This window comes from Alternaria hordeiaustralica (assembly GCF_023758085.1).
Source record: "Alternaria hordeiaustralica strain BMP 2776 chromosome Unknown scaffold_37, whole genome shotgun sequence".
Lineage (NCBI taxonomy): Eukaryota > Fungi > Ascomycota > Dothideomycetes > Pleosporales > Pleosporaceae > Alternaria > Alternaria hordeiaustralica.
The window spans coordinates 248,312-267,943 of NW_026056809.1; the positions used below are offsets into that span (position 1 = coordinate 248,312).

At 54.4% G+C, this 19,632-nt stretch overlaps 5 protein-coding genes across 5 annotated transcripts; 3 read left to right on the forward strand and 2 right to left on the reverse strand.

The window, feature by feature from the left end:
- Positions 1 to 1,356: 1,356 nt before the first annotated feature.
- On the forward strand, positions 1,357 to 6,565 carry J4E84_010210 (uncharacterized protein; the record flags this gene model as incomplete). The annotated part of the gene is made up of 4 exons (XM_049392766.1): positions 1,357 to 1,765; positions 1,823 to 1,946; positions 1,998 to 2,309; positions 2,365 to 6,565. The coding sequence occupies 4 exons, from the start codon at positions 1,357 to 1,359 to the stop codon at positions 6,563 to 6,565; spliced, it is 5,046 nt and encodes a 1,681-aa protein (XP_049239567.1).
- A 1,326-nt stretch (positions 6,566 to 7,891) lies between these two features.
- Positions 7,892 to 9,791, reverse strand: J4E84_010211 (uncharacterized protein; the record flags this gene model as incomplete). Its single annotated transcript, XM_049392767.1, has 2 exons — positions 7,892 to 9,506; positions 9,556 to 9,791. The coding sequence occupies 2 exons, from the start codon at positions 9,789 to 9,791 to the stop codon at positions 7,892 to 7,894; spliced, it is 1,851 nt and encodes a 616-aa protein (XP_049239568.1).
- A 636-nt stretch (positions 9,792 to 10,427) lies between these two features.
- J4E84_010212 (uncharacterized protein) lies at positions 10,428 to 11,899 on the forward strand (the record flags this gene model as incomplete). The annotated part of the gene is made up of 4 exons (XM_049392768.1): positions 10,428 to 10,584; positions 10,687 to 11,179; positions 11,229 to 11,592; positions 11,642 to 11,899. The coding sequence occupies 4 exons, from the start codon at positions 10,428 to 10,430 to the stop codon at positions 11,897 to 11,899; spliced, it is 1,272 nt and encodes a 423-aa protein (XP_049239569.1).
- Positions 11,900 to 12,124: 225 nt separating this feature from the next.
- Positions 12,125 to 13,474, reverse strand: J4E84_010213 (uncharacterized protein; the record flags this gene model as incomplete). The annotated part of the gene is made up of 1 exon (XM_049392769.1): positions 12,125 to 13,474. One exon carries the CDS (start codon positions 13,472 to 13,474, stop codon positions 12,125 to 12,127), a length of 1,350 nt encoding a protein of 449 aa, XP_049239570.1.
- Positions 13,475 to 15,500: 2,026 nt separating this feature from the next.
- J4E84_010214 (uncharacterized protein) lies at positions 15,501 to 19,029 on the forward strand (the record flags this gene model as incomplete). The annotated part of the gene is made up of 5 exons (XM_049392770.1): positions 15,501 to 15,678; positions 15,900 to 17,305; positions 17,356 to 17,623; positions 17,671 to 18,158; positions 18,226 to 19,029. The coding sequence occupies 5 exons, from the start codon at positions 15,501 to 15,503 to the stop codon at positions 19,027 to 19,029; spliced, it is 3,144 nt and encodes a 1,047-aa protein (XP_049239571.1).
- Between the last annotated feature and the right edge of the window lie 603 nt (positions 19,030 to 19,632).

Below are 19,632 nucleotides of genomic sequence, written 5' to 3' on the forward strand. Positions count from 1 at the left end.
TATCAACACATTAGTCGGGCATGGATTGCAAGACGTTACCATGCCCCCGCGATACAAGCGGCTGGGAGTGAATGTGAAGTCGGAACTACCATCTCCTGGGGTCTCGCACGTCATGCGCGAGGTGTTGATGTTTCTTCCGGGACGGGCCATGGCTTGTGCAGGATAGTCGTTCAGGGACCGTGACCTTTGTGCCACCAACTTACATATCCGCTCCCGAGCGTTGCGGGTTGAGCGCGTTGCGCAAAAAGCTTGGGCACGATGCGCTAGCTGCCACGGTCAAGGCCGCGCAGTATGCGAACGGCTGGCCAAGCGGCAGGAGAGAAAATTGTGAACATGTCGTGATGGCGCTACCGTCACCGTACTTTGAGAAGAGTCATGGCAGCGTCGAGAACAGAGAGTCGTTATATGCATCGAGTCGACGAGGCATGTCGCATATTTGAGCACGTAGGGATCATCCTTTACGGGCCGGTCCAAGGCGGCCGCACCGCGATCTGATACGCTGGTTTCGAGCGCGAAAGTGTGATGATTGTGCGGTAGGCACATGTGCTGGCCAATGAGGGCGGCCATCTCGTGTACTCTGTCGACCCCAGTCTTCCGCGTCTTCGTCCCTGTGCCGTCCAGCCCTCTGAGAGGCTGGTCTGTAAACCCACGCAGGCACGCCGGCGCGAACCTAACCATTAACGTGCGGTGTCACCAACTTGGCTTCCAGGATGGCAGCATGCGTCTGCTTCGTTCGTCGAGTCCCCGAAGGTCCAATGTCGACCTTTCACAGCTGGCGAGCGAATGAGGCTGCGCAACCCCAGCCCGTTAACGCCTTTTGCTGCCGGGTATGCTGCTCGTTGGCTGGACGGCACCAACCGATGCCATTCGTACTATTTCGAGCGAGTATCAGTCGGGCTTTGGAGCTCTAAGCGCCGTTAGTGATAGGCGGGCCTCCACGCGCTTCAACTCACACATCGCCTGCGCTGTTGTCGCTTTTTCTCTACCTTCTCGCTGCTTGCTTGCTTGCTTGTCTGTCTCTTCAGCTGCACGTTGTTGTACCGCCGCATAAGACGAAAGCGGTACCCAAGTTCTGTTTAACCGCCTCAACTTTGATCCCTGTAGAGACCGGGGCGGGGCCAAAGGGTACCCTCCTCCAGACGCCGTGGAGCTGTCAGCGCATTGCTGTTTAGCGCGCTCTTGCTCTCTGCAGTGAGTTGGATTCCCCTGACGTCTTGCAGTTTCACACTCGCTCTTGTGCAAGCTCCTGATTGTACTCCCGTTATCCCAAATCGCCCTCGCCTTCAACGTTATGCGCTTCGCGGGCCCTTGCGGACTCGACCCGACTGACGACCACCCATAGATCCAGCCCTCACCATGTCGACTGGACTAAGACAGCGCGCGAATTCCAATTCCATCAAAAGCAACTCGGTTCGGTCCACAGACGTCAAGCTCAAACCCCCGACGCCGGGCCAAGATGAGTTCGCATTCGAGCCCTGTGCGGCAACAGGCTCGTTCCTGCTCTATGCGCAACGCAACGTCATACTGGTCCTCCACCACGACACACTGGCGATAGAGCGCCGCTTTGATAGGCACCGGGAAGATGTATCGTGGATATCAGTCGACACAACAAGCGAAAGAGGTGCCGGCCGGTTAGTCGTCTCGTACGACGCCGGCTCGACTGCAATTGTGTGGGACTTGTTCACGGGCGACGAGGTGGCGAGATTTGCGTCGTATGAGCAGATCCGCGTCGCGACGTGGATGAGAAATGGAAACGTTGCTTTTGGTGAGTGACGGAGGCGGGCAGTCGCCATTGCCTGTTCGGGTGCTAACATGTGCGTAGGGAACGCGCAGGGCAACATCATCCTGTTCGAGCCTTCCACATCCGAACACCTCTCCGCCAGAACCATCTTCGACCCAATTACCGCACTCGCACCAGCTTCAGACTGCAGAACATTCGCCATTGGGTGCGTACAAGAGGCATCCAGTGAATTGGGCATCAATGCTAACACCTCCAGGTATCTCAATGGCTCAATCCTCATTGCCACCCTGCAGCCATCCTTCACCATCCTGCACACTCTCACCACCCCCAGAAACCCTTCGCCCATTGCGGGTCTTGCCTGGCATGGCTCTTCATCAAAGCAAAAGTCCGAGATGCTGGCGGCTCAAACATCAGACGGTGACCTCCGAGTATGGAGTGTTCCCAAGGCCCAGCACGGCAGTGACGCCCCATGTGTAATCCGTGTGCTCAACCAAAAGGAACAGAGAGAGCCCGGACCTTGCTGGTTTGCCTGGTCAAAGAACGGCAGGATCATACAGTACACCGAAGGGTATGTATCTTGGCATGCGCTGTCAATTCGTCCTCCACGCTAACACGTGATATAGTCAAACCTGCGCATGGGATGTGCGTACCAAGAGAGTGTCGTACGAGACTGTGCCAACAACCGATGGCATCGCTGCGATCTGCAACTACGGTCCGACTGCCACCCTCTTCACCATTGGACGCAACTCGAGTATTCAACAATACGACATCAACCCCAGCAATGGACCTGCCACCATGGTCGCTAACGTTCAGCATGCGCCTGCCAACACGCCTCCATCTCCACCAAGCTCTCTGGACGAACAGCAAAAGCAGATGGAGACACCACTTACTGCTCTCCCATCGAAGTCTCTCCCACTAATGCTTGCCGACTCAGAAAGTAGTGCGGACGAAGGTGTCGCCATGTCACCGCTGCAGAAGATCGCCCAAGAGATGGACCAGCTAGAAGAGGAGCGCCGCGATCGTGTTGGTCCCCTCAGCCCCGTATCCAGCCGAGGTTCCCAGAGCTCCCGGTCATCTGGCAGCGGCCGCGCTCCCCGTTACCGATATGACAGACCATCGCATGGCTCAGCGTCGCAGAGGTCCACCAGATCGAAGAGCTCGAACGGCTCCGGTACCATCTTCTCGTCCGGCACATCGTCCCTTGCCGGCACCTCAACACGTGAAAGCGTTTCCATTCGATCAATATCATCAGCTGCATCTTCTTCTCGGTACGGCTCATCAGCTCTCCGCAAGGAGGTTCTGCGAAGCCCGGAAGAATCCAAGAAGAACCAACACATGGATCTCTTCCCGTTCACCAAGATGAGGCTGAGTGACGTACCTTTTCGCCCCACGGATCTTGGGCCAGATCGCACCCCAGACGATCTTCGACTCAACATGCTCAAGGTTGTGTTTGGTTGGGACCAAGACATTGAGGATCTAGTGCAGGATGAACTGGCACGTCATTCCCCCGGTTCGGCCGCTGCTGTCCTTCTTTCGAAATGGCTGGGTGACCTCGGCGCTGATCTCATGGCTTCCATGGTTGGTTCCGAGTCAATGACTTCGTCTGACTGGATGTTGCTTGCTCTGAGCAACATGGGTCAAGGCTCGCAAAAGAAGGTTGGTGAAGCCTTCGTTCAGCGTCTCCTGGAGAAAGGCGACATCCACCCCGCCGTGGCCATCTTCATCGGACTGGGTGAATACAACGACGCCATCGAGGTCTACGTGTCTCGGAAATATTACATGGAGGCCATCCTACTGACATGCCTGACCTTCCCAACTGACTGGCAGAGGCAATCTTTCCTAGTCCGCAAATGGGGAGAGCATGCAGTCCAACACGGCAGAGCGGAGCTGGCGGTGCGATGTTTCTCTTGCATGGGTCTCGAAACTACAGAGCCTTGGTTCTCACCACGCGCACAGGATGCCGTTTTCTCAGCCCAAAAGCAAGCGCTTCTTGGCTCACAAATGAGCCCCCCTCTGTCGCCTCCTAGTGGCAGTGTTGGCAGTAGCCGAGTCGCGGCCAGGATGGCCTCACTCAAGCTCGTCACGGACTTCACGCGCGGACCTCAACCCAGGCAGATCGTCCGAGAAGAGGACGAAAAGACACCCATGAATGCCGGTGTCACGCCTATCGCAGAATCAGCTATCAGCCCAGCTGTAGGCCATGGTGGTTGGCTTGGTCGTGCTGCACGTGATGCCTCCAGGGAGCCGTCATCGGCACGAACTGCCACACCAGGTTCATACAGCAGGAAGCGTTTCCCTTCGCGATCTGACGCTGGCCGCAAGACTACCAACAACGAAGTCCTTGCATCGTTGGCCATCCCGGATCGAGGCCAGCGTAACGAATCTCATCCAAGAACTGCCATTGACAATATTGGCCGCGAAGCGGAGACCTTACCATTCTCGACACGCCGAGCAACAAGTGGTTCCAAAGACTTCGTCCTTTCAGCAGCAACTTTCAACCCGGGCAAATCGAGCGATCACCTACCTTCCCCAGCAGCTGGAGTGTTCGATGTTCTCGAGAAGAAACGTGCCGAGTCTCGCGGCAGCTCACGCAGTCGAAACATCCAAGAGCTTCACCTTGACATGCCGGACGCTGTAGTTGAAACAGGTCCAGAGACAGGCTACAGCAACAGCAGACTCAGTCCACCTCTCACCGGCGCAAGCATCAAGAGCGCCAAGGCACGCAGCATTGATCAGTACATCAGCAGTCTGGAAGAAGCAAACCACTATTCTCAGAACCGCGCCAACTCCAGAAACGAGGAGAGGCCAGCTTCGCGCACTGCACGTACCCGTAGTCGCACTCGCGAGGAGTCACAGAACCGCGGACGATCAGGTGTTCGCTACATTCGTCAAGGAAAGCGTTCCCCATCCTCACCTGTGCCGATGTCTCCTGAAGACGCAGGTATCTACTCTTCACAGAAGAAGGAAATGGGAACTAGCACGGAAGATTTCGATGATGAAAGGTTCTACAAGATGAGCATTGCTTCTCCGGCTGTCACAGAATCTGTTGCCAGCACCCGCACTGCACGCAGCCGGGCACGACAGGGAGTCAGCAAGACAAGATCTTCGTCTAAGGCAGCTACTCGCCGCACTGAGTCTCCTGAAGGTGCCGTACGGGCCCGAAGCAGAGGCGCTAGCCGCGCGTCAAGTCGTCGTCCAGTTGAGGGTCGCGGACGAAGCGCTCAACGTGGAGAACACTCCCCCGTCTCTCCTCAACCCATGCAGCGCGACGATGATGAAGGATTTGCTGGATATGAGCCCCCTCGCCAGCGACACCGCAGCAGTAGCCGCCGGCCTTCTGACAGTGCTATGAGCAGTCGTCGAGAAGCCTCCGAAGAGCGCCGCGCGCCACGAGACCGATCTGTGAGCCGAAAGCCCACGCCATTCCTGAGGGAATCTAGCCGCACACGAGGCTACGGACGCGATGCTTCTCCTGACTCCTTGACTTCAGGACGTTCGGGCGCGTCGCGCATGCGCCCTACCACGTTGTCAAGGAGGGCCCTGGCCGCTCGTGAGTTGGAAGAGCGCAGGCTGTCTTTGGCTCGCCGGCCATCCGCTCCAGTCATTCCCCATCCTGGAGATCTCGCATTCCGACCAGTGTCCCACGAGCGGTCGAACACTGATGACATGCTAAACTCAATGTCGATGTATCGCGATCCAATTACGAGAAGCCAAACAGCGGACCCGGAGATGACCAAAAGAATCGGCGGCGCAGGACCAACATCGACGACATCTGTACCGATTGGTCTTCCAGCCAATCCTCGTGCCATGCGTCATCCCAGGTACATGACTGCTGACCCGAATGATGAGGATGACATTCCAGCAGTGCCAAGTATCCCAGACAACATGCAGTTCCAAGACTCACACTCCGGAGAGACAGACGACATTGGGCCTTTACTTCCCGCAACCACTTTTGGTCAACCAACTGCACCTCCAAGGTCCATGTCAGCGCCACCGCAGGACATCCTTCCATCCAGCACCTACAACTCGCCTACCTTCCCGATGGGCAGACGCCCCTCTGTAGGTGGATCTCGCGGTCACTCTCGCCAGAACACTATGCCCGATGTCCTGCCTCAGACCAACTACAAGCGCCATAGCCCGCCGCCCATCACTGCGAGCATCGCCGAGACGATCCATGAGAACCAGAACCACAACCAAGTCATCATCATCGACCAGGAAGAAGACAGAGCCCCTCCTCTGCTATCTCAGCTCCAGCATCTAGCAACCCCACCGCCACCGCCACCACCACCGCTAAACCTTGGCGGTCACAACGGCATCGGTATGATTAATATTGCTATCGATAGCAACAGTCCCGGCGAGAAGCCCATGGAAGTGTCACCTACCAACCCTTCCGCTACAGGCTCCCCACATGCACACCGTCGGGGACGCGGCAGTGTGAGCGAAAACCTGGGTATGACATTCAAGCGCGTAACTGAACGCATGCGTAGCACCAGCCGTGGGCCTCAGCGCGCCAAGTCCCCACCTATCACTATGACCCGCGCTGAGCGATCCCCCTACGAGAGCGTACCAGAGTTCTCCTTCCCCCGCGGACCAAACACGAGATCTCCACCCGGCGACTCGGGCAACCACCACGACTCGTACTTCAACCAGGTTCCTCCTCCGCCTCCGCCGCCACCACCGATGCCCCAGCCCATGGAGCAAGTCATTCCTCCGGACAACGGTCAGCCTTTCTACAGGAACCCCAAGGAGCTCCGCGCCAATATGCCTCCCAACACCCTCCAAGCTGGTGTATACCAGGGCGGCGAAAACACACCCATGATCTAGGCTCTTAGGCCTTCATCACCCTTTCCTCATATACCATGTACTACTGAGACGGCCTACTATAACGACAAACCTTGCATCTTCAACACTCTCCCTGGCAACCCTTGACCGTTGATAACAAACATCTACTTCTCCACCACCTCCTTTGGCATCTTTTATCATCATCAAGCGTGTCATTACCGCATTGCTCTATTTATCTTGCCTTCTTGTTTTTCGAAGTATCATTTAGCGAGTTGGGTTGCAGTTCAGTTTATCTTGTTGTCCACACATTGTTTTGTATCTTCAAGCCAAAGACCTGGATCTGGGAAAACTCACCTTATCTTTTCCCACTAAACGCTTCGCGGCGGATTATGTCGATACCCTTTTTTTGTATGTAGTCAGCTTTGGCATTTTGTGTTTTCGAACGGGACGGGCGGGCGGGTATTAGCATTGCATTCGGAGGATTGGGATTAAGGGAGAGAGAGGATTCGCATTAGGCGGATTGAATGACGGGGTCTGTGGTTTATGGTACATGGGGAAAAGAGCTGGAAATCTTTCATCTTCAACGTTAATGTACATGCTTCATGATTGCGCTTTCTTGCTTACCCTTGGCCTGCTACGTCTGTCCTTTGCTGCTCTGCTCTGCTCTGCTCTGCTCTACCGTCGTTCCCGCACCTACCTTCTGCCCAAAGCGACTCCACTCCGCCACCATCATGTCTATACACATCACTGTTGCCACGAAATTGCTCATCCTCTGATTATCGCGCGCGTTGCTTCCTACTCAATATACCAAAGATAAGCGCCTCACGGCACCAAAAGCTCGCTATTATTCTCCTTACAACACTCTTTTACTGTCAGGGTACGAGAGTAGGATTAATAAGGACATCTTTAGTCTAGTTCAGTCTAATTTAACTCTATCCACTCTCTACATCTTGCACGCGATGTGTGATGAAAACATGTCGGAAGCATGTTGCGAAGTAAATACACGCATCTTGTTGATGTATCTACTACTTCGCTAAGCTTCTGTCATGCTGACCCCCGATGTACATCTCATCGCCTCGTACTCATGTCCATGTAGTAGATGCGGTATCGCATACATCCAAACCATATCGCCGTGCCTCCTCTACAATTGATCTGTGACGGCATACGTGTGTCTTCTTGTACGCGTATCTGATATGCTGTGGTCTCCGATATCGATGATTGGAAGGCTATGCAAGATGAAGACCTAGCATGGAGATGTGGCATCTCAATCTATGTTGTATGGACTGCGATATAGAGGGCGGTCATGCTCGATAGAATGTCGTCGAAATGCTGATGTCTCGTCTCTGACACGTAAGTAGCATGTGTCGTTCACGTAGCGGCGTTGGCATTGGCGACAGGTGCTGGAGCAGGAGTAACGGTAGCTGGTGCAGTCGAAGCAGCATCGCCAGCACCCGCAGCGGGAACAGGACCAGCATGTGCGCCGCCTCTGGCACCTCCACGACCACCACGTCCTCCACGGGGCGCGAAGTTGCCACGAGCGCCGCCACGAGCAGGCCCGGTCGGTGGACCGTTGAAGCGAGGAGCTCTGGCCACCTTTTCTTTCCGTTCAAGAACCTGAACAGCGCCTTGGGCAATCTTGATGGGGCTGGCTGCCATGGCTTTCTTGAGACCATCGGGCTCGGAAAAGTCGACATAGGCGAAGCCCTTACGCTTGTCAATCTCGACTTTGTCAATGCCTCCAAAGGTCTTCATGACTTCTTCGATGAGGGGCTCGGTAATGCCCTGGCTGGGATTGGCATGCTTGAGGAACGCTTGCTTGCTCGTGGGCGCGGGTACGGGTTGGGCTGGTGCTGCTTTGGGGGCATTGTTGTGCGCCTGGGCGGGTCCCGCATCGGCCTTTGCTGGAGTAGAGTGCGACTGTGTAGGAGCAGGACTGTTTCTAGCAGCGGCAGGCTCAGTAGGTGGAGCTCGTGAGGCAGCTGGACCTTTGGGTGCCGTCGGAGTCTGAGCCTGAGGCTTCTTCAGGATTTGGGGCGCAGGGGTCTTCAGCGGCGTCTGGGGCTTGACATCGCTGGCGGTAGCCTTGTCGTTAGGCTTGTCGCCCTGGTTGGCCTTGAATGCGCGCCGTTCTGCACGAGTTGGGCGTTCCTTCCTGCTTGCCTGCGCATTCTTGTCCGGAGTTGCTGCTGCTGGTTGTGAAGCAGGCGACTCTTTGGCCTTTTCCTCGACTGCCTTGGTCTCTTTTGCTTGCGCATTGGACTCTGGCGCAGGCGTACCAACCTCGCGCTTCGTTCCACGTCGACGAGTTGGGGCAGGTCCTACACCGAGGTCACGCTGCAGCATCGACTTTGCGAGTGCGACGTTACCACGCTTGCGCTCCGGTGCTGGGCTGGCAGAGGCCTTGTCCGCCGAGGCCGAGGCGGATGATTTGGAGGACGACGCTTCCTTGTTAAGGATCTTGACAGCCTCCTTGGAGGCTTGAGCCTTGTCAGCCTTGCTTATACGACGATTCTTATCTCCCGAGTTGAGGGCGTTCTCTTTGCCTGGCTTGGCAAGTATCTTCTTCTCACCATCATCCTTGCCCTCTCCACGACCTCGATTTGCCTTTGCGCTCGGCTTCTCCCTGTTAGCCTTCTTTTCCCGGAGCGCTTCAATCAGAGGAGTGGTTTTGACCTTCTCCTTCTGACCTTCATTCTCAGCGGCCGGGGGCTTGGTGATGGGGTTGGTGAGGCTCTCGAGGAAGTCCTTGAATTCCTGATCCTGATCGATGGTGCCCTGGCGGTTGTCGTTCCTCCGACGGCCACCAGGCATCTTCGGGTAGGGAGCGTATTCGAGCGTAGGCGGGCCGACGAGGGCGGGGTCCTGCCATGACTTGGTGGCATCGTGGAAGGTGATTGCGCGCACGTGGTCGCCGAGGGCCTTGACGTGGTCCTGCTTGGTAACGTGGATGTATGCGCGCGCTGGCTTGGAGGGTTTGGCAGCACTGAGGGGGTCAATAGGCTGTCTCTAAAAGACAGAAAGGTGAGGAGTACTCAGTAGAAATCTTGCCCTTTCTGTAATTCATCCAATCGATCTTGCCAGCACCAAGCTTCCATTCATCGCCTAGAGCCTCTATGAACTCGGTCCTGGTAAGACCAGAAGGAAGTCGCCGACATATCAGCTTCAGGCGGGGTTGGGCGGCTTTGGGCCCGCGAGGTGACTGGGCCGGGGCGTTCTTCTGGAGAAGTGTGACTGGCAGGACGCCGTTGGGGTTATTTGGAGGGGCCATGAGAGCGCGATGATGCTCGTTTGTGCGTGCAGTCGGTATACTCGAGTAGATGTTTCTTCTCTATAGCCATCTATTAGTGATGGTTGTTTAACATACACAAACATGATATATACCGTGGTTGTAGTCGTATTCGAGAGCCTGTGCCGGGTGATTTTATCGCGCGTGTCGCTGGGCGGAAGTGAGATGGAGGAGGGAGCGCCAGTTTGTAGGTGAGGACATTGGAGGGATCACTCGAGAAGGCAGTACCAAACACGGCGATTGTTATGGTGAGAGTTGCGGCAATGACGCAGCGACAACGGGCGCGCCTTCACGAGACAGTGGGCGAGGGCAGGCGCAACGGCAAGCGCCGAGGGGCGGCAGCTGCCCCACTGGCGCCCGCGTCTCGACTACACCTCAACCACGCCGATATATCCTCAAGACGCCGAACCTCGCGCTGCCCACGACGCAGTCAATTGCCGCTGACTGCGCACACTTTCACTGCGACCCACGCTGACCCATGATACCCTATAGCCCATTCCTCAGCACCCCCATCGGCACACGACCCGCCTCCCTCCCGCCGCCATTGTCGCCTATCCCGACCTAAACGCACCGCATCGAGCTTCCCCTATTCATTCTGAGCTAGAGCACGATTGAAAGATGGGCAAAGATAGCGACGTACCACAGCCAGGGCCCGCGCGCCTCGCAAAGGGCGCAGGGCCGGATGAATGGCTGGAGCAGGCGAAGCAGTGCAAGTACCTGCCCGAGGCCGACATGAAGCGACTGTGTGAGATTGTCAAGGAGTGTCTGATGGAGGGTGAGTTAAACAATGCCACATGATCCACGCAAAGGAGGAGAAGCATGGCTATTGTGTGGCATGGTGTCTAAATCCATGTATAGGACTAACACATGTCTCCAGAATCCAACATTCAACCCGTACGAACACCCGTCACAGTATGCGGAGATATCCATGGCCAATTCTACGATCTGCTCGAGCTCTTCCGCGTCGCTGGCGGCATGCCCAACGACTCCCCTGCCGCGCCCCTCGCACCACCAGTCACATTACCAAGCACAATCAACCCCGCCGATCTCGAGCCTCCTACCAGCATAACAGACCCCAAGGTCAAGCGCAAGATGAAGAGAAGATTCCAGCGCGACCCAAACTACACTGGGCCAACAAGTCCTCCTGGCGGCGATGGCGATGAAGAGGGCGACGACGAAGAGGAGGAGGAGCGCGGCCGAAGCAGGAGCGTTCACGACAGACGGAGTCTTGGTTCGGCATCCGACGCAGACTCTACCAAGAACACAGTGGGTGGGAATGGCCAGCAGAACTTCATCTTCTTGGGTGACTTTGTCGACCGAGGATACTTCAGTCTGGAGACCTTTACCCTTCTCATGTGCTTGAAGGCGAAGTAGGTCAACAGGCACGCAGAACTACATTCACGGTACTAATTGAAACAGATTCCCTGACCGCGTCACTCTCGTCCGCGGAAACCACGAGTCGAGACAAATCACCCAAGTCTACGGTTTCTACGAGGAATGTCAGACCAAATACGGCAACGCTTCAGTATGGAAGGCCTGCTGCCAAGTCTTCGATTTCCTTGCCCTAGCCGCTATCGTCGACGGAAAGGTGCTCTGCGTACACGGCGGTCTGAGTCCGGAGATCAGAACACTAGACCAGATCCGCGTTGTCGCGCGAGCCCAAGAGATCCCACACGAAGGAGCCTTCTGCGATCTCGTATGGAGTGATCCGGAAGATGTCGACACGTGGGCTGTCTCACCCCGAGGAGCCGGCTGGCTGTTTGGAGACAAGGTGTCTTCCGAGGTATGCATTCATCCACGCTCGTCCATTACCCCATCGCTAACTGTCGCAGTTCAACCACGTAAACGGCCTCCAACTCATCGCACGCGCCCATCAATTAGTCAACGAAGGCTACAAATACCACTTCAAAGACAAAGACGTCGTCACCGTTTGGTCAGCACCCAACTACTGCTACCGCTGCGGAAACGTCGCCTCCATCATGAACCTAGGCGAGGACCTCAAGCCCGAGTTCCAAATCTTCTCTGCCGTTCCAGATCATAAGCGTGCCGTCCCCGCGGGTCGTGGAGGTCGCGGAGAATACTTCTTGTAGAAGACGCTATACTGGTGTTGTGTGTTTATGGACCGCAGGAAATGAATGATGTGGGTCATTGTGTATATGCGTTCTTACGATACGATGAGAAGCGGAGAATTGAATACCCCTGGGAGACGAACGAACGAATGGTATGTATACAATCTTTGCCTTGACACGGCTTGTACGATATCGCGTTGATGACATTTTCTGGTAGTACAATGGTACAAACACGTTTCGCATGATCTACACAGCTGTGACTGACGAGGTCAGGCTTCTGACACTGATCGGGCCACAATCGGTATCAATTTTGATCCTCTGTAAACCGACGCTAATCTTGAAGGCATGCTTGGGTTTGACATAAACATGGCCCTTGTTCAGGAACGGGAGCTTGGGTAATTCTTTCACCAAGTCTTCCCATAAGATACCCTCCTTACCAACTTTGTCTGCGAACAAGAATCTCGTCTCGCGAAGATAATCCTTCGCGAGGAATACTATCGGAGTTTGATCTTTATGAGCTGGACAAATGACCACTATTTCGGCTGTGTACCCCGCAATCGTGACGCTGAACTGAGCAGCGAGTACCAACTGGCTTACATTCTGGTCCCAGGCCTTTGGAACCAGGAACGTCCTGTCCAGATGATCCCATGCATGCAGCGGGGCCACCGACCGCATTCGTAAATGTTCCTGGACGGGAATATGCAGGCCATCGTGACGGAAAGACACCAGGCGGGTGATTGAGTGTTTGAGGAAGGCATCTGTTGAGAGGTAGACTGAATGCATGAGCTCCCGCGCGGAGTATGTGATGATCTTGTTCGGCAGCCTGGCCAAAGGCAATCCGCCAATACGGCAAAACAGCCCGGGACCGCATTTCCGGAGGAAGATTCCTATACTGCTGTCGTCTTTTTTCGATTCCCCAACTAGAAGGACGTAGTGTTTCGGAATGTCGGTGTAACCGCGCTCACTGTACCAGCCGTATATCTCGAAGTCGCCGCCAAGTAAGAGGCCACGGTTTGTGACAGAAAATTCGGCCAGTTGGTGTTTGTGGGCGCCTGCGCCGGATACATCCTCGAAAGCAGCGGGTGAGCTTGCGAATATCTCAACCAGGTCGTTGTTCTGATACTCCGACATGCTGTTCCAGGCAAAGATGCTGAGGTCGTTGTCGCGCTTGATGATCTCTTCTTGCAGACGTCGGAACGCCTTATTACCCTCGCCGTAGATCAACGGCATGTTAACGTCAAAGATACCAAGAAGGCAGTACGCCATATCTTCTTTCCGTTTTGTCCTCCGTTGCGACGCCCACGACATTCTCGCTGAAACAGATTGCTCGGCTATAATGTCTCTCCGCGCATGCGTCAACACCGACTCGGGTATGTTTGTGAACCTAGATATGGCCGCCGCTTGCTCGTGTTTGGTGCCAACGAACTTCCATCCTTGGGCGTAGAACTCGACGATGCCTGGGGCGAGCAGTTCTTGCAGCGTCCAGCCTCTGGTGAACCATCGGCATTGGGATAGTCCTCCTTTGAGTATTGCGCCTTCGGGGAAGTCTTCGAGATAGGCGTAGCAGACGATGGCTTGTCTGTAGTACTGGAACATGGAATTGATTGACTCTGTTAATTCGGCGCTGCTGGATTTGTCGACTGTGAATGATGATGGGGCTGTTAGCGGATACACAAGGGCACGGCTTGCAGCAAGCCATTTTGTAGCAAGGACGGTTAATCACTCACTATCAACGATCTCGTTAGTTCAGTTTCTATCAAAGGTATCAATGACTTACCTGCAGCACGTATCGACCCAAAAGTATCTTAGATTATTTTTCAAGGCCTGCTCCGCGCAGTAACGAATCTTGCGATGTCCTTCTTTCTGTTCCCCGGTTCCATCTACCATATCGCGATAGCTGACTTCCTCGCTATCTGGGCCCCAGGTATGGGATAGAATAGCGTATGGTGGTATGTCATCTTCGATGAACTCCACGAGGCTGAGGCGTTCATCGTCGGCAATGTGGAGGAGGCGCATTATACAAGAACAAATATGTCAAATCGACATGTATGTGTGAGTAAAGTATGGAATTGAAGTGAGATTGTTGTGAGCTAGTTCAGGAGGTAGAATGAACGAGGAAAGGCGCGCAAGAAGTCGTATTGCGGGTATGCGGCTTGGACGCCTAAAACCAAACCCACTATTCTGTGGCAGTGCTTTCTGGAAACAAGATACCTTATATCTAGGGCAATGCAGAGTCTGTGAGGAGCCTTGGCATGTGTAGCATAGTACATCAAAAAGGAAGGGTCCCGGCAAGTAAGGGGTCCCGTAGGGCCACATACGGCCGCAAAAAAATATCCTGGAGTATCTGACTATAGCCAGACGAATGCTGAACAGAGTGGGACTCGAACCCACGCCACTTTCGTGACCAGGACGTCTATCGCTAGACTTAACGTTAAGAAACCTTAACCTGGCGCCATAACCAGCTCTGTGAAGGTTGTTAGAGTGAATGCATTGAAGATGGAAGTGTTTAGACTAACCGGCCATCTGTCCTTCTCTAGGAATTGATGGAGAGTCGAACAAATACACTGTTTATAGCCTCTTTGAATTGGGGATGGAAAAAAAATTCACTTGAGCGATGCGGGGCAGTTGGGTAATACGGACCACTCCAACGCCGACCTTGAACCAAATGCAACCTAACCACTAAAGGAAGAACACAAAAGCAGCCAAGATCGGCATTGCTACCGAGCCACTTCGTATCAGGAAGAAACTGAACAATCCATGGATGCTTTGCGGTCTATATGGGTCTAAGACCAAAACTGATCAAACCCTGAAACAGTGTAGAATTCCAGGCTGTTTATGTCTGGAATCTGTTGGATCTTTCTCTTGATACAGTTTGCCGCTCTGCAGCAGTAATTGTTCGCTGCATGCTTCCAGGAAGTCTCTGTCACAGCTTACAGAACAGTGGCAAAGTATACCCCAATTCTACTGAATTCCGCACGACATTCCGCGCTTCTACGACGAAGAAGAAGGGCGACTACGGTCTCGCAGCTACACCTCACACAAGGAAGAACCCTGGGAGTGAACAGGTGCCCTGCCGTCTACATCTGTGGAAGGAACGAAAGTCAGCCGACCTCCAGACCAACGTAGACATAAACTTGTCTTCTTGAACAGGCGCTCAACATCACCTCAAACGGAGAGGCTGGACGCAGTGCGCTGGTTAGTTGGCAAAGCAGGATATTTTCGGGGCTTCTGTGAAATCTTGGCTTACGCATGTGCGCAAATGCGCATGTGCGCAACGTAATCGACGGTGAATATCCCCTTCCCAATGCAGTATTTTCGGCATCGGTCCGTCATCTCTCGGCCACATCTCACAATAAGCCCTTGAATCAATACGTTCGTTGTGATATCTTAGTGTGGTGCATGGGCGGGACGGCCATCGCATCTTCCCCCCGCGATACGCGTACTGCCTGCACATGTCAGCACGGATGCAGCAGCCACATTGCTGCGCCTCGCGTGACTTCACCGCCCAGCTCCACCACCAGCCTCCCCTGCACCAACCCAGCTAGCATGAGCTCCGTGAAGCATACATCCCCGCATTGAGATGGGCGCGCGCAAATGCAGCCATCGCTTGCGGTAGACCGCCATGACGTATTGGCCCATCTCGTCGCCCTCCGTCTTCGCGGCCACTAAACGTACGGATCCCGGGCGCACGAACACCTCGCACGATGGCGTTGAACACAAGCAATCGGACGGAGCGCCTGAAGGGCCAAACCCTCAATCGCAGGATCAATCTGAACACGAGGCCTCTGCCGATAGTAAGAGTGGGGTAGAAGAAAAGAATGGCGCGCACTCGCCGCAAGAAGGCGCGTCGGTTCAATCAGTAGAGGACGACATACATGGTACCATTATCGCGATCAGAGTGACGAGGAGCGGTCACATGTTTGCGACCCTCACCAGAACCACCCTCACAATCTGGCAGACAAAGGCATGTCCAATTGCTAAACTGGCGCTTCATGTGCTAATTCGTCACAGCCCACGGTAGTTCTAGCTTCTGTACTCCGTTCAGAGCAATCCGTTAGAACATACGGCCCCAACACAGACGTCCTACTCCGCCCCGACTCCCAAATCTTCGTCGTCCAGACCGCGCTCGGCTTCCTCATCACGTACTCGCTCGCGACAGACCATTCATCCCGCATATACCAGGCCCAATTCACCAACACACACGGAGGTCACGCGAGGAAAAGCAGTGCAATCACGGGCTTCAAGATCCAGCGTCAGCATGATGTCAATGCAGGACCTGGAGAGGGCAATGGCCTCAAAGAGCTCAGTCTGCGGTTCCGAATGGTCATACGGGTGGATGCTGGGATAATTCGGGCTCTGGCTCTGGACGACGAGTTGGTCGTGGCCACCGAGAAGCCGGCAGCCGTGCAATGTATTCGTTGGGCGCCGGATAACACTGGAAGCCAGACCAGCACCGAGCTTCTGACCAAGATGACATGGTTAGGGAGCAACGCATCAATGCGAGAAATGGTCCACGATCGACCCATGAATCTGTCGTGTTGGATCACAGGTAACGGTCGAGCCTATGCTGTTCAAAAGGCGGCTAAAAGAGATGCCGCTGTCTCTAGTATCTTCCGTGGCTACGGTTTCCACACACCCAAGACTGATGCCGATTATGGTGTCAAAGCTGCTATCAATGCGAGATTCTCTTTGCTTGCTGTTGGCTGCGCCAGTGGCGAGATCCATGTATACACGGCACGCGACTATACCGGCAACATCCCTCTATCGCATAAACTACGACCGAACGTCACTTCGCCCGGCAAGTTGACTGTATTGACATACTCGCCAGACGGGTACTGTCTGTTCGCTGGCTATGAACACGGTTGGGCTATGTGGAGTGTATACGGAAAGCCCGGGGCCACCAGCTTCACTGCAGAAAGGACGCTTTCCAAGACCAACAACGAAGGGTGGCTTCTCAGTGTCAAAGAGGCTTTCTGGATTGGAGGTGGCGCGGAGCTCTTGATGTTGGGCGACAACGACAACCGTCTCTTTGTCTTGGAGATGGCTCGCAGTGCAGTCACCGGCTGCTTCTCTTCGGCAAATGTGTCACGGTCTTTGATGCAGACCAGTACCGGCTTCATGATCTACCGTGGTTACGACCTGCCTGACCTGACAACAATCTCCGCTGATGTCTCTCTCTGGCATCATGTTCAAATACCTTCAGCATATCTTGTCGACCAATGGCCGATTAGAAGTGCAGTCATTTCGAATGACGGTCGATATGTGGCAATAGCAGGCAAGAGAGGTCTCGCCCACTACTCCGTTAACAGCGGACGGTGGAAAATGTTCGATGATCCTTTTATAGAAAACGAGTTTACTGTCCGAGGAGGTATGTGCTGGTTCCAGCATGTCTTGATCGCGGCTGTCGAATGCCGCGAGTCTCACGAAGTATGTACATCAAAGCGCTCGGTTTGATTTATACTGATCCACTTGTCAAGGTCCGGGTATATTCGCGCGAGGCAGCTCTTGACAACAGCCATGTCATGCATACGCAGAAGCTACCTGCGCCCATCGTACTAATAGCACCCTCCGGCGAAGATTCACTCCTGGTCTACACGTACGAGAATATATTATACCACTACGTAATCAGTGTGTCCGACGCAAGTGTAAAATTGGTGCAAGTGGGTCAAATCGCCCTGCATGGCATCATTCGGGCACCTACACGAGTGCGAGCACTAAGCTGGATATTGCCCGAAGACCAAATACGTACGTCTTTCGGGACCTGCAGCACTGCAGTTGCTGACACTTTCTAGATAACGGTGATCCAACACAGGACGTGGCGGTCGCGACTATCCTGTTCCTCGTAGATGGTAAACTTGTGCTCTTGCAGCCAACGACTACCGAGAGTGGCGAACTCAAATACGAGATGCGCATCATCGCGCAGAACGTGGAGACGTACGCTCTTATGCGCGATCACCCTGCGTTCGCATTGGACCGACATGCCGATTCGTTGCCGGCGAGCCCCTCTATGGAACTGACCATGGAGGGTGTACACGGCCACGATTTACGTGACTCATTGTGGTTCTTCGATGGTAACGACATGCGAGTTTGGATAGACATGCAAGACGTCCTTGCTTCCGCGTCACCAGAGATCGGCAGGGAACTGCCCACGCCTGTTCAAATCCCCGTCGACTTCTATCCTCTTTCGGCATTGATTAACAAAGCAATCATATTCGGGGTGGAGTCAGAGTTGATTCAACGCAGGGATACGAGCTTCGCGTTCTTGCGCTTCGGAACCAGGGTAAGTCTCTGCGCTCTGCTCCCGCGTCATTGGTGGTACACTGATCTCATGCTGACACACATGCTAGACACACCTCTTTCTCCCCGCATTGCTGCGGTGTCACCTGGCGCAGTTCAATCACCCTGCAGCCTTGCATCTTAGCCACCATTACCAGCATTTGCTATATTTCCCCCATGCTTTGGAGATCTTACTGCATGAAGTCTTGGACGAAGAAGTGGATACGCAGCCACCACCCGAACAGGCGCTATTGCCGAGCGTGCTATCATTCCTGAGCTCCTTTCCCCGATATCTCGACATTGTTGTGCAATGTACCCGTAAAACTGAGGTCCGTTCATGGCGGACATTATTCTCGAACCTGCCTCCACCGGAAGAACTATTCGAAGAATCGCTACAGAAAGGGAATCTTAAGACTGCAGGTGGCTATCTCCTTGTTCTTCACACTTTCGAAGAACTGCGACCAACAGGCGATCAAGTCGTGCGCTTACTTCAACGCGCCAAAGACGAACAGGATTGGGAGCTATGCAAAGAACTCGCGCGATTTCTCATGGCTCTTGATGAATCTGGCGCAACACTCCGAAGTACGTTGGAGCTTGTTGAGCTGAAGACACCATCAGCGGAACCAGTCCATGGCCAGTCGCATTTTACGTTCGAAACCGCACGGCTAAATGTACCGCTGCGGGGACGAAACAATGGGCTCAGAGCATTGAACGGCACAGGCAGTCATTTTGGGGCCGATGGTACTGGTATGATGGCGCGAGAGAGTGGTGACATTAGCCCCGGTGGGAGCGACGTAAGTGCTGGTAGCGATACACGTCCGTCACAAACACCCGGTGATTATTTCGGCCTCGGGCTGAACAACATGCGTCAGTAGTAGTAATAACCAGATTATCTCATGGATTGTATCATTGGTGCAGCTATGTACATCTTTGCGAGCGGCCCGTGTATTCAAACCCACGATACTCACAATAATGATGTATGGCGTCGCATCACGAGACTCGCAGTAATGGTTCGGCCGACGTCGCTACCTAGGTACCGCTGAACACACATTGACCACCACTCGAACAATTAAACAGCCACCTGGTGATGTTAGGCGATCTGGGTACTCGGGGTGCCGTGTGCTATCGATGGTCCTAAAATATGGGTCTGGCTTTGCTCTCTCCAATGAGCAGCAATGCAGGGTCGTATCGACCCCACAGGGCTGCTTATCCAACCTCACGGTAGGAAGAGGAGTATACCTCGCGATTGGTGAGCTCGACCAGTCTGCCCTCTTCTACCGCGTCTTGACGGGATCCCGAGGCACGGCGCACCCACGTAGCTGGTCAACTGGTAAGCGAACGTTTAGATTGCGGTCGTATCTGTGTGCTCCGTCTAACGTAGTATCGCCTGATGTCTCGTGTCGTGTGTAGCGGAGAGGTACGTAGTTGAGCCAAGGGTTCCATGGGACGAAATGGCTTGGTAAAGACATCTACGTCCG